The 13,266-nt window shown below is 41.3% G+C and overlaps 6 protein-coding genes and 6 non-coding genes across 12 annotated transcripts in view; 6 read left to right on the plus strand and 6 right to left on the minus strand.

Moving 5' to 3' along the window:
• RpL34b (Ribosomal protein L34b) overlaps positions 1 to 13,266 on the plus strand; it is a 195,028-nt gene that overhangs the window by 33,184 nt on the left and 148,578 nt on the right. The gene's annotated exons all lie outside the window — the stretch shown is intronic.
• Positions 86 to 2,520, minus strand: LOC108020549 (dynein regulatory complex subunit 5). Its single transcript, XM_036817184.3, has 6 exons — positions 2,290 to 2,520; positions 1,670 to 2,023; positions 922 to 1,099; positions 673 to 869; positions 369 to 619; positions 86 to 315 (listed from the first exon to the last, which is right to left on the minus strand). The coding sequence occupies exons 1-6, from the start codon at positions 2,495 to 2,497 to the stop codon at positions 121 to 123; spliced, it is 1,383 nt and encodes a 460-aa protein (XP_036673079.3). The 5' UTR covers positions 2,498 to 2,520; the 3' UTR covers positions 86 to 120.
• Positions 3,879 to 4,634, minus strand: AttD (Attacin-D). Its single transcript, XM_036817165.3, has 2 exons — positions 4,416 to 4,634; positions 3,879 to 4,301 (listed from the first exon to the last, which is right to left on the minus strand). The coding sequence occupies exons 1-2, from the start codon at positions 4,574 to 4,576 to the stop codon at positions 3,917 to 3,919; spliced, it is 546 nt and encodes a 181-aa protein (XP_036673060.3). The 5' UTR covers positions 4,577 to 4,634; the 3' UTR covers positions 3,879 to 3,916.
• Positions 5,090 to 5,163, plus strand: TRNAT-AGU (transfer RNA threonine (anticodon AGU)). The gene has a single exon. It is a non-coding gene; the product is annotated as a tRNA-Thr (tRNA).
• TRNAA-AGC (transfer RNA alanine (anticodon AGC)) lies at positions 7,091 to 7,163 on the minus strand. The gene has a single exon. It is a non-coding gene; the product is annotated as a tRNA-Ala (tRNA).
• LOC108017345 (uncharacterized) lies at positions 7,636 to 8,279 on the plus strand. The gene has a single exon (XM_017084376.3). The coding sequence runs from the start codon at positions 7,689 to 7,691 to the stop codon at positions 8,277 to 8,279; it is 591 nt and encodes a 196-aa protein (XP_016939865.3). The 5' UTR covers positions 7,636 to 7,688.
• Positions 9,479 to 9,551, plus strand: TRNAA-AGC (transfer RNA alanine (anticodon AGC)). Its single transcript has one exon. It is a non-coding gene; the product is annotated as a tRNA-Ala (tRNA).
• On the minus strand, positions 9,660 to 9,731 carry TRNAP-UGG (transfer RNA proline (anticodon UGG)). The gene has a single exon. It is a non-coding gene; the product is annotated as a tRNA-Pro (tRNA).
• Positions 10,046 to 10,118, minus strand: TRNAA-AGC (transfer RNA alanine (anticodon AGC)). Its single transcript has one exon. It is a non-coding gene; the product is annotated as a tRNA-Ala (tRNA).
• Positions 10,161 to 10,844, minus strand: LOC108017344 (keratin, type I cytoskeletal 15). The gene is made up of 2 exons (XM_017084375.4): positions 10,710 to 10,844; positions 10,161 to 10,643 (listed from the first exon to the last, which is right to left on the minus strand). Exons 1-2 carry the CDS (start codon positions 10,728 to 10,730, stop codon positions 10,248 to 10,250), a joined length of 417 nt encoding a protein of 138 aa, XP_016939864.3. The 5' UTR covers positions 10,731 to 10,844; the 3' UTR covers positions 10,161 to 10,247.
• LOC108017346 (scale keratin) lies at positions 10,986 to 11,575 on the plus strand. The gene is made up of 2 exons (XM_017084377.4): positions 10,986 to 11,105; positions 11,166 to 11,575. Exons 1-2 carry the CDS (start codon positions 11,091 to 11,093, stop codon positions 11,559 to 11,561), a joined length of 411 nt encoding a protein of 136 aa, XP_016939866.4. The 5' UTR covers positions 10,986 to 11,090; the 3' UTR covers positions 11,562 to 11,575.
• Positions 11,745 to 11,816, plus strand: TRNAP-UGG (transfer RNA proline (anticodon UGG)). Its single transcript has one exon. It is a non-coding gene; the product is annotated as a tRNA-Pro (tRNA).

The raw sequence follows: 13,266 nt of genomic DNA on the forward strand, positions 1-13,266 counted from the left end.
AATGCTTAGATTGTATTTCTCATTTATTTATTTTCAATATAAGTATACAGCAAAGTCATCAGCTTCAATATTTAAGTTTCAAGAACCAGTTGATTATATATAAATATCATGAAAAGATATTTATAGCTGAATCATGGCCTTAAACTTATCGCGTTGCTTTTGCTTCAAGGCCTCGTGTTTTTTGCGTTCCACATTTTTGATTAGAAACTCTTGGAATTTCCTACGCATGTCCAACGATAGACCCGTGTTTCGCAGATCCAACTTCTCGAGAACTTTATTGCAGCTAATGATCTTCATTAGGTGTTTGCCAAAGTTCTACAAACATAGTGAGTTTTAAAAGGATATTATTTGGATTTAAAGAAGCCAACCTCTCCCAGAGAATTATTTGATAAATCAATGTCCAACAGGGCGGTGTGCTGGCAAACCAACATCATAAACAGCTTGGTAATGGTCTCAGTGATGCCACAAGATCCCAGGTCCAGCTCCTTGATGGGCATGACCTGCAGGGTATTAAAAATAGCAGCAGCTCCGTCACTTTGTATGGGATTCAAACGTAGAATCAGTTGATTGAGGGGAACATGCCTCAAGGTGCGACTAAGGATGTAAGCACCTTCTTCAGCTGGAAAATAATCACTGAACTAGGTAATCAAATTAATATTTTCTTAAACCTACTGATCTTATTATTGGTCAAGTCGAGAACAGTGAGTGTGCCAAAGGACTCCCGGCCGCAGGTCTCCAAGAAGCAGCGTATTCCCGCATCCCCAACTGCACAGTGTAGGAAGGACATCTCGGTGAGGTGGTGGCATCCTTTATCCAGGCTCTGGGCCAGAAATCGCAACTGATAAGGCATCAACTTCGTGTTGTGCAGGCTGAAAAGTATGAGGAATTGCAGAAAAGGCCATGACAGAAGTCAGTCCTTACCAGAACTTTCGCAACTCGTGACACTGGCTGAGTCCCTTGGACAAATGCAGAATATCCTTGACAGTCAGTTGGTTGCAGCCCATTTGGTAATTGCAACCGGCCGTCTTGGTGCTGTAACTCAGTCGCAGTTGGCGTAAATCCGGCAGATTGCTCAGCAGGTAATCAAGCGGAATGTGATCTGTAGGTGGAATTAAAAGGCTCGTAGCAAGAACGAAGTTTTTATGCACTTGTAAATATTTTAAGCATCCCAAAAATATTAACGATTCTAAAAACTTTTTAAAACACATTACAATCTATAATGTAATAATACACAGAGATAAATATTCAAGTACATGGTTCTTGATTTGAGAAAATTCGTTCTTAAAAACCGTGTAAGTACATTTCGGTATCAATAAACTCAATATAAGAACGAAGTGGTGAGAAGAGAATACTTAAAATGAGTTTATTTAACAACTTTTCAATAAGTTTACACTACTGACTGGACTAATAGTTTAGTTGTTGAGATATACAATATTAATACCACCAATTCCTATTGATTGCAACACAATGAAAACATTTTCATCTTCAAAAATTTCTTTATATTTTTAAGAACATTCTGAACTCAAAATGTGTGTACGAAGTAAAAACTTTAGTTAATTGTATAAAATAAAAAACAAAAATAAAAATTTTTTAAATAAAAATTAGTATGCATCGAATCAGATAAAGACATATCTTTCTACATTCCTAGGGTATCTGTACACCCACTCACCATTCGCATCGGTTGTGGGCGGGGCGGGCTGAAGGAAACTTATCTCCAACTGATTTATGTACGCCGCACAGATGTCCAGGACGACCTGCACATTGCCCTCCTGCTCGTAGTCGCCCGTCGGCATGTTTTCAATAAACTCCTGCACATGTCGCTCCATGTAGATGTTGATCCAGGGCCGCTCCCTGCCCCGCGCCTGAAGTGGGGCGCTACGCCATCGGTGGCCGTAGCAGCGCTGCCAGAAGAAGTCATCGCGGATGTGGGCGCTGAGCAGCTGCAGCGGGAGCTGTGTGTCCAGGTGGCTAAGGAGGTAGTTGCGGTCCTCGCGACGCCCCAGCTGCCGGTACAGGGGCAACTCTGCGGATGAACAATATCTGGATCTTATCTATTTGGCCAGAGCCTGTCTTTCTGGCTACCTTTTACTATACTACATCTAGCATTTATTATTTATAAATATAAATATTCTATCTATTATTTTGCTTTTTAAAAGAAAAATATTGGAAACAAAAATGACCAAATAGCTCCATTGATTTAAGGAACATTAAAGACTTTATCATTATATTTTTAACTATTATAAAAAAAGTTACAATCTACTTTCAGTCATTTTATAGCCATATACTCACCACTCCAATTCTCAACAATAGCATCTAGCACAAGATGTCGCAGGCTTTTCGCTTGATTTGCCTGGCTCTCCTGGACTTCGTTGGGGATCTGGATGGTGTCCAATGATTTACCGCCGACTTTGGGCAACTTGACATCGGCGAGATTGAAATAGGCCTTGAAGGTGTCAATGGAAACGGTGCTGGGGAACTCACAGTACGTGAAATCCATTTGAATAAATGTAGTTTCCCAAAAGATACGAGTACAAACTGTAGAGCTGATATAGTTGGAAGATAAATAATGTTTATTAAGCCGGCATTCTGGCTGCCAGGAAACGGTTGTCAACGTAGCCTTTTGTTGATTTTCCAGTGTTGCAGAGGGTGCGTACAAAGGGTGTTTTTCTAAACCAGTGTTGGAATGAGCAGTTTGATATATTTTATATTTTTAAAACAAAATGTTATTATGCTTGCAATTCATTTAAAGAAGTTCTGAAGTCTGTGAAATTAAAATTCCTTAACCTAAAATGTGTTAACCGCAGGATATTCTTGCTTTCCCTTGGCATTTGCATAACAAAGTCGTTTTGGGTCTGCGGGATAAGGCCTCAAGTGGCAAGCCGATTATGACCCTAATTACACGACATTACAAGTCAGCGTTTATCCCACTCACCAGGCCCCTTGGGTGTATCAAAAATATTGACTTGGCATCTTTCATTGCGGCCAATCAAGGCGGATATCTACCTGGGGATTAGGCCAGCTGACATGACTTGCCTTCCAGTCCTTCCAGAAAGTCAAAGTCATGGCTTCTTGACTGGTTGGTGTAATTTTTACGGCTTAACTAGGACTCCTCGGTGTCTGCGAAAAATGCAAAGTATATTCACGCATAAAACGCGTTATTTATGTCTCGGCCTCGACGAAACGTCGACCGAGAATTAATAATCAACCCCGCGATGGGTGCTGCCATGATGCGCATTATTATGGCCAAATTATACACCTTATAAAACAGTTGCGCGTCTTTGCCGAAACCAAATTTTTATGTAAAGCAATTTATTTTGAATTATTTTTATGGCACTTAACGGTTGCGGTGCCTGCACACATTGGCTTACAAAAAAAATCGAAAAAAGCTGACTAGTCAAAAATTGGTTTCCCATAGGCTACGTTCATCTGTGGATGGTTTTCCGTACTCCAAAGGATTTCTCCCAAGCGGGCTCGTTATTGTGGGAATTTCGCTTGATGAATTATGCGAAATCGATGCGCACATTGACAGCAGTTTGAGCGTTTGAATGGTATAGCTTTCTGCAAAAAAGGAATCGATTTGCAGAAGAGCAGCAAAATCATTATTGACTTTATTTAACAAGAAATACTCAAATTTATAGGTCTTAGAACCAAGTTTGTTAAAATATTTAATAAACTATTAAGAGTTTAAGAAACTTCGTAAAAATCTTCAACCGAACACAATCTTGAAATATCCTCAAAGAAAATTGTAAAACATACACCCAAAAAAAAAATCGCCCTTAAATCAAGAAATCTATAGATTGTATTTTGATAACTTTAAAAAAAGTGTAATTTATTTATCTTCAAAAATTGTTTTATGCATTTTAACATTGAAAGGAACCTTCTTTTGAAATACATGACATTTTATAAGAACAAAAAGCTAGAAATCATATCGCAAGTTGAGTCCGGTACCAAAGTCGGACTTTCCACGCCTCGGTCCGCTCAAGTGATGATTGGCACTTCCGGTGGCATTGAGGTTAAGGTTGCCACTTGGGGAGGTGTATAGGTTGGCCCTGCCTGAAGTCTGGATGGTAGTCATATCGAATTGTGGAACCCTGGTGATCCCCACGGCCGCCTGGTGACCCGTTGCTGTCTGCAAATTGAGCCCGCCTCCAAACTGATTGTGGGTTCGGCTGTGGCTGTGGAAGCCAGTGGCGTTTAGCGAGGTGTTCTGGTTCTGGTGAAGATTGGCCTGGGCTGCGGCTGTGGTGGTGCTGCCCACTCCCGCAATGTGTCCGTGCTGCAGCGAGAGCCCATGTCCGTTTCTGAGGAATGGGAAGAATCGATGATAAAATATTATTTAGTATTTTTAAAAGATTATTTTTTTAAATTAGTTACTTAAAAAAAAATGATAGTGCTCTGTAAAAGGGTTTACTTACGCGTTAACTGCTCCATAAGCTCCCTTGGTGACGGGTCCCTTAGGACCAGGAGTGGAAGCGAAGACTCCGGCCTTAGCATTGGCCAGATCATCGCCCACCATCACTCCGAATCGAGCCGTTGCCTCTCCGGTCTTTGGGTTTCCTGTCGCCTGGCAATCCATTTTAGATGATTTCTAGATTTCACCTTACTTCTTCGACTGTACTTTGTATTTTGAATGAAGCCAAATGCCCGACAGTCGCTTTTATAGTCAAATGCCTATTGTCACAAAAGAACCCCACGCATTTTTGGTGCATTCCCCTAAAGTTTTCTTTGTCCATCTCTTAATCAGCCCATGATACACAGCTATATTGCATTTGTTGTTCCCCTTTAGCAAGTGTGAATAAATTGAGCGGGACTCCCTATTCTACTTATAAGTATATCTTTGGTTCTTCAAGTTCAGAGAAGTGATAAACTTTATCTTTATGAACTCATAACTTCTACGTTTTAAAGAATTTTGAGTAATAATTTCAGTATTAGGTACCACGGATGTTCTTATAATTTTCAAATATGTTATTACTAAGTTTCATTTGGTCCCTTCATCTATTTTAGATTGTAAAATTTAGATCATAAGACCACAGTTTAAATTTAAATTGGGCAAGGCAATTATCATTCATTGGTCCCGCAAAAATCATATGGCGCCGTGGCTTAGTTGGTTAAAGCGCCTGTCTAGTAAACAGGAGATCGTGAGTTCGAATCTCGCCGGGGCCTTCGAGCACAATTCGTGTGGATGTATATTTTTTTTTTTTTTCCTTGCCACACATCCAGTGCAATGCGTTGCAGCTGTCAGTCTTGGAGCCTGCGACTTGTTGGGATCGGAATAAAGGGAAAACTCTCGTTTTTCTTTTGTACGTCTGCCCCGATGACAGCTGACAAAAAGTTTGGTCTGCGTAAACAGTGGCCAGGTTTTCAGAATCACCAGCCCCATTCTGTCCACCTGTTGTTGTCCTTGCAACGGCGTTGCATAACGGAAACAGTCCGGCGGAAATGTTCGACAGCATGTTGCGATGTTGTCCACCGCAAGGTGAAAAAAGGAGAGGACCATATTTGCCTTGCAAATGGAACGAAAGGCTTTTCAATTTCACTCGCTTTTCGCGATAAAGGGGCACTCCCTGCAATTAGCCGACAGCCAGCAGTCAGCTTATTTGTTTCAATTTATTTACATGCACTCGCCTCTGGCTTATCTTGGTTTTTTTTTTGATTTTTAATACGCAAACGCACTCAAGCCCACCGATAACTCCGGGCCATATAATTATGGAACAATGGGGGAAAAACAAACTTCTGACAGGCCAAACAAAGCTATATCATTTTTATGAATTTAATTTACAGCGTCCTTTTTGTTTGTAAATCGGATACAGCAATGTCCTCTTCTAATTTCCTCCCGAGCATTAATATCTGTTGGATTTCACTTATCGGATACGAAACTTGCTGGGATGGCCCTCATTTGATGATCTCAAAGTTAGGCAATCTCCACAAAAATAGCCTCCCAATATTTGCCCAGACATGTGTTCCAACATATATCATTTGCAATGCTCTAACGCTCACCCCAAAAAAAGCTGCTGCAGACCTCATCGTCACCCAAGGTTTTTAGCAATTGTCAGCAATTTTCTCAATGGACAGCCCCAAAACTATCGCCCAAAACCACTAAGCAAATGTCCCTTGTCCAACCGATGTGTGCTGTGTATTTTTCTGATTATCCCGGACGGACAGGGAAAGTCCAGCCGGAGTAGCTGGACGTTCAGTGGGCGTGTGCATAGCCTAGGCATTAACATAATTTATGTGGTTCCGCCGGATTTGGCTTTGTCGTAAAAAAGGACACTCCATTGTCCGCTTCGAGCCTTGATAACAAAGGCAAAGTCCGGCCGAGGATTGCGGTTTTTATTGTTTTGATGGCAACAAAGTTTATGGAAAGTTCCTCTCGGGCGACTCTAATTTCGTTTGTAGTTTCTGTTTCTGTTGACTTTGCGTATTTTTTTAATTAAATGAATTTTGGTTTGAAGAAATCAAATGGTCGCCAGCTAATCTATGTGGCCATTACTCAAATTTTGGAAAGGATGTCTGCATATTGTGGGGCGGGGTGTACGAAGTTCATGGTCCATAAAAACGTGCGAAAATTTCACGGGCGCGTGAATTTTCACAGCCCTTGTGGGTTCTTGTTTTTGTTTTTCCAGACACGGACGGGCACTTTCTCCCCCTTTCACCTCTTACTGATTGTTGTCACCTGTTTTTTGCACACTTTATTCGCAGGCCTCCAGGTAAATGAGGGGTATACGGGTTGTGCTCTGTAGGTTGTGCTTTTCCTGATTTTATGATTGGCGAATCCTTTGGCGGCAGGGCATTACAGGGTGTTTATGTGTCGCATAATCGGAAATTTCTTATATTTTTAGTACACCTGGCACGCAGAACTCATAACTCAAAACGATTTTGTTGCTCGCATGTAATGTGGCAAAATAAAATCAAGCAACGAAAGTCGAAAACTTGAAGTTTTTCCTTATATTTAATAATGAAAAATTGCTGGCACGTGCGGTTTGGTTAAAAAGGGGAACTGGTAAAAAATGGTCACTTAAAATACCTGAGGCATAGTTCTTCCACATTCTGTGATTTTAAAATAATTTTAATTTAAAAAAAGAAATCCTTCTGGAGATGCGGGGCATCGATCCCCGTACCTCTCACATGCTAAGCGAGCGCTCTACCATCTGAGCTACATCCCCGATGTGAGCGGCGCTGACTATTTTGGACACTACGTATCAATGGATAGTGGCAGTCTTTTCAAATCTGATTAATTTAGTTTTCTTTGCTTTAATTTTAACTTTGGAATAAGTATTTTAAGAAGTTATACATGTGCAACATATAAAAGCAGCCACAATGATGGAAAATTAATTGTCTCTTTTAATTTTACAATATCTTTTGAAAAAACAATACCAAAATGCTAATATAATTTCTTTGCTTCCTTTAAATGTTATTTCTTCTATTCCAAATACTATAATTTTTTCAATATATGAAGTACATATATAATTGATGTAGTTAATCTTCAAAAGATTTCCATAGGTAACTAGGGCAGCCTTGATAGCATATAAAATTAATAAAATTTCATGGTTTGTTGGCTCTAGTGAAGTTACAGCACTCGAATACTCATAACAAGGCCCATTAGGCAGCCTGTCTTCATGGGATAACTTCGAGATGAGATCGGATTAAGAGTAGTTCACCGAGCGACTTCAATTGATGCAGTTGGTACAATGTCAGTGCTCCAGTTTGTATTTCTGCTGATCCTGGTCAATAGCAGTGGATCGGAGGAGATCGAAATGGATATGGATGGAGAGGATCAGCATTTCAGACCAGAGCCCATCGATGGGCGATCTTTCTATTTTCTGGGCACTTTGTTTCGCCGCTGGCGCAATCGCTGGATGGCCTATCACAATCCGGATCCGATGTTTGCTGGCCCCGCCTATCCCATAACTGGTTATTACAATTGTCCCGTGTATGGATGCAATCCGGCGGCAATCGGTCCGCAGCCTGGTTATTACGCCACTCCTGCAGGATTCTACACCATGCCTCTGAATCAGCAGCAGGCTCAGGGAAACAGCAACGTCTATATCTACCAGAGTGATCAGAACTCAGCTTCAGCTGGAGGTCCCCTGGGTTATGGATATGTCGGTGGTGTGTCGCCACTTGGAGCAGCCACGCCCCTGCCTCTTCCGCCTCCCGGACTGACGCCACCTTCCACAATAAACACGGCATCGGCCAGTGCCAGCAGCTATCCTGGACCAGGAGCAGGATCTGGTCAACGGCCAGGACCATTTCCAATACCCTTGCCTCAGCTGGGATGAACAGGAAAACCCAGGAGCCGGAGGAAACGCTTGCCTAAGTAAACAGGACACACAAAGTAAAAGAAAACAATACAATTTTAATTGAAATGTGTGCGTCAAAAAAAATAAAACTAGATAAAAAGAGATAAAAAATCTAACCAACAACATATTTTTACAACTTTAAGAACTTTTCCCTCAAATTAAGATTAGTGGTTCAAATCAAATTGTAATTTAAATATAAAGAGTCTAAAAATAAATGTAATATCTCCCCTAACTCTTGTATCAATAAAATTAAACGAAACCCATTCAGCTGTGCAATTAAAATCATCTTGTTTACATTACCAACTAGATTTCGAAAGTGGCTCAGCTTGCTGAAAAATCCCCAAAAAGGGTTACCCACGCACCCACTCACACGTCCAGTTATCCATTAACGCCAAAGGAAAAACTCCACAAGCAATCTGCATAAACAAACCATCATCACCATCATCATACTCGAGGTTCCAGAAGCTGAAGCCACGATGCTCCGGCATTTGTTTTGATTCCATCATAAACCATAAGATAGCTGCAGACGAGGATGGCTGATGAAGTGGTTGGTTGGTTGGTTGATTGCAAGTTGCCCAAGGAGCCGGGGTGGTATGTATTCAATTGTTTGGCAAATAAATGCCCGGCAGCATAATGGATGGCCATCCATTGGCCTGGTCAGCTCCGTGTCCGTGTTCGCTCCTGTTATTATTATTATATAACTTGCGAAAATAATAATAGAGCTTTGCCCATGCCCAAGGGCGAGCGACAGTTGAATAAACACAAGTGTGAAAGTGCAGATAGTGACCGGGTATCTGAAGCTGGCCACCGGAATCTGCCTTTCCATATGTTAAGGCGTTCTCTGCCCCTTCATATGCATTTGTCCCGGAGTTTATTTGTGTTTGTGCCGGGACAACAAGGAGAAGCCGACACCCTAACTCATTTGCCAGGTGTTTGTGCTTTCTTTCGGGCCACTTTCACTGACCGGAAACGGAAATTAAATGCATAAGTTTGTTCCAAAGCGCCCGCATTTGCTCACTTCTTATCTTATCGGTTTTCAAGCACTCAAGGTTGAAACCAGATATCTTGGCCAAGAAACAAGTTGTGCGTTGCCAATCAGCAAATTAAATTGTCCGAAACAAAGGTAAATTCGACCTTGATGACGCAGAAATAGGTTTTTTGACACGTCATGGCACAACGGGGATGTAGCTCAGATGGTAGAGCGCTCGCTTAGCATGTGAGAGGTACGGGGATCGATGCCCCGCATCTCCAGTTGAAAATTCTTTTTTCTTTTCTTTTTAATAATTTATTTTTTTTAAGTAACTTAAAATGCAAATTAATTAAGTATGTATAATTTTAAGTTGAAAAAAAATTTCGAACGGGCTCAACCGGGATTTGAACCCGGGACCTCTCGCACCCAAAGCGAGAATCATACCCCTAGACCATTGAGCCGCTTGAGCGCAGAGAAACTATTTGCAGATTTAAGTTTTTGCAACTATGGGAATGTGAAAAAAGGCAAAAATAGATTTGCAAATAATCAAAAAAAAACAATAAATCAAAAGAAACCTATTAACATTGACGTTTAACGGATATTTCTATGGAATTGTACATATACACTTAGCTCTTTTGAAAGATCCATGAAGCTGCTTTAATCTAGTTCGATTATTTAATCAACAGTGGATGATAACTGCGGATGTGGCCGCTAAGGAACTAAAACAATTTTAAAAACCTTTAGTAAAGGAATTTCTTGCAAAAAGAATTCCAGTTGGAGATGCGGGGCATCGATCCCCGTACCTCTCACATGCTAAGCGAGCGCTCTACCATCTGAGCTACATCCCCTTGTGCAAAAACGGCAGCCAAAATGAAAACAAGCCGGACACGTGTTTTTTACATGAATTTTAATTTAATGGTCAATGTCAACAACTTATAAATCAAATAATACTTGGAGAGGTCCAACAACTGATGGTCTTAGCCATAATATCCGCCGTAGGGGTTGCCATAGCCGCCACCGAAGCCTCCGGGGAAGCCACCAGGGACACCTCCCCCATAACCACCTCCAAATCCACCGGGGAATCCACCTCCGAATCCGCCACCACCATAGGCGGGAACTGGAACGGGATAGGGCTGCGGTACTGGTTGTGGTGGTGGACGATTGCCGCCCAAAAGACCGCCAAACAGGTTGCTAAAGATTCCTCCACCACCACCGCCGCCGCCTCCAAGAAGTCCTCCTCCAAGAAGGTTTCCAAGGATTCGATTGTCCACCGGTCCACCAGTGGGCCGACCTTCAATTGACGGCGAGGGACGCTGCTGTGGGTACTCATACTGAGCATAGGAGCAGGCGCAGAGCGAGAGGAGCACCACCAGCTGATGAAATGGAAAAGAAATCCATTAGAAAACATCCGATCATTGGGATAACCTGCCACCACTCACCGAACAGCTAATCTTGACCATGTTTCTAGATCGTCTTGAACTTGACTGACTTGCCTGTCCATCGATTGTTTCAGTTTTTATACCAAATGTTCTAAAAAACCTACGCCCACATTGTCCCGGAACACATCAGATAGACGACCTTCAACCCCATCGAAATTAGCCGAATTCAGTGTTTTTCTCACGATTTGTTATATTTTGCTGTTAGTTGCTGTGACTAAGATTCGGCACAATAAAAATCGATAGATTCGCGAAACTGGTTGTTGTGGATCAAGTTTGTGGAAGTTCTTTGAACTCGGCGAGAAAAGGAAGTACAGGAAGTGCTGGAGGTTGCTATAAATACGGCCGTTCTTAACTTGGAACCGCTTAGACCGAACCGACAACATGGGGCATAACAAGGTGAGTGGAGTGTTACATTCATATCTGAACCTTGGTTAGCAAGGGTTTTTTCCTTTGCAGATAACGATTCTGGCGCTGAGCCTGCTGCTTTGCCTGGGACTTGGCGACTCGCATGGTTTCGGTGGAAAGATCGGAGGAGGCTATGCACCTGTCTATACAAACTTTGTACCCTATCCGGTGGCCCAGCCCATCCCAGTGCCCCAGCCTGTCCCAGTTCCCGTGGCCATTCCTCAACCCATTCCAGTCGCAGTGCCCCAGCCAGTGGTGGTTCCCATTAAGCGCGGCTGGAAGGGCGGATTCGGAGGTCTCGGTGGATTCGGCGGTGGCTATGGAGGAGGTTATGGAGGTGGTTTCGGTGGCTACCAGAACTTTGCCTCTGCCTCCTCCTTCAGCTCTGCCAGCTCTTTTGGCGGGGGTTATGGCGGCTTTGGCGGTGGCATCTTCAAGAGACGCTGATAATAATGTTAAGGTTTCTTTTGTTAAATAAATATATTTATCTTAGTTGAATCGCATCGCGTTCATGGTTTATTTTCGTCTGAGAAGACAGATGGTTTCTTTTCACTTTTAACGCGGTTCGTGCCCTAGATAATTTCGCTTGGGCTGGCTCGAAAATGGCAAATAGCGGCCTTCTGGGCATGAGGCTCAATGGTCTAGGGGTATGATTCTCGCTTTGGGTGCGAGAGGTCCCGGGTTCAAATCCCGGTTGAGCCCAGCGTACTATTTTTTCCCACCTATTTATTACATGTATTATTTTTTATTTTCTTAAACTAGACATTACTATTTTTCAGTAAGCATATTCAAGAAAATCGTTAAAAAGTAAAAAAGAAGCCCCTTGGCAAAAAAAGAAGAAGCGCCACCTGTACTTGAATTTATTTCCGATTAGTACTCGAACACCACCGCTAGATGGCGTTTTGCATCAGTGGAACAAGTTAAACACCAAATCTTAAATGGTGTTAAAAAGCAAAGACACACACCAGCTTATCTGGACCCAAACCAAAATTTTAAAATTAAAAGTGCCAAGCCTTGCCACTGGCAAATTATTCTGATTTTCTAACAGAAATGTTAAGATGTTACGTTTTCTTACAGCGGCAGAAATGTTCTCTGTTAGAACAGAAATGTTAAGTTGTAACGTTTCCTAACAGAGAAAAATTCTACCGCGTTTAGAAAACGTTACATCTCAACTTTCTGTTAGAAAGTCGGTGGAATCCAACATTTGATCACGCCAATGTGGCGGTAAAGGAAAACTGGATTTGAGAGAGGAGCGCCCTCTAGGGAGTTGGGTTGGGAAACTGGAGCTCGATTTTCTCTCAGCGATTTTCGTTATGTTAGTTAAAAAAAGTATCACGATATAAATAGTTATTTATTATTTGCTGTTATATATATCCCCTATATCACTTTTATGCAAAAAATGGCAAAAATTAAAAATTTTCAGGTTGAAATGCCAATCGATTGGAAATTAAACAACGAGCTCAACGAGGTATGACATTCCTCATTCTGACTTATATTTTTGTTATGGCAGCCAAAAAACTGAATTTTTATGGCGAAAAAAGGGTACAAATTTTTGTAAAAAATGGCAAAAATTAAAAATTTTCAGGTCGAAATGCCAATTGATTGGAAATTAAACAACGAGCTCAATGAGGTATGACATTCCTCATTCTGACTTATATTTTTGTTATGGCAGCCAAAAAACTGAATTTTTATGGCGAAAAAAGGGTACAAATTTTTGTAAAAAATGGCAAAAATTAAAAATTTTCTGGTTGAAATGTCAATTGGTTGGAAATTAAACAACGAGCTCAACGAGGTATGACATTCCTCATTCTGATTTATATTTTTGTTATGGCAGCCAAAAAACTGAAGTTTTATGGGCTAAAATTTTTGTCAAAAATACAAAATTCAAATTTTTGTCAAGAATTCGACATTTTTATTCGGTTTTTCCATCGTAGTTCAGCCAAATCAAGGCGTACAGCTAAAAGACCGACTGTTTTGAACAGCTTGCTAAATATGCTAACGATCCTCATCCCTTTTAGGAAAATTCATTTTTTGACCCATTTTCTCAAATTTTGTAGGGGTTACATCACTTTTTTTCGAAAAATGGCAAAAATTAAAAATTTTCAGGTTGAAATGCCAATCGATTGGAAATTAAACAACGAGCTCAACGAGG

This window comes from Drosophila suzukii, chromosome 3, assembly GCF_043229965.1.
Source record: "Drosophila suzukii chromosome 3, CBGP_Dsuzu_IsoJpt1.0, whole genome shotgun sequence".
NCBI classification, from domain to species: domain Eukaryota; kingdom Metazoa; phylum Arthropoda; class Insecta; order Diptera; family Drosophilidae; genus Drosophila; species Drosophila suzukii.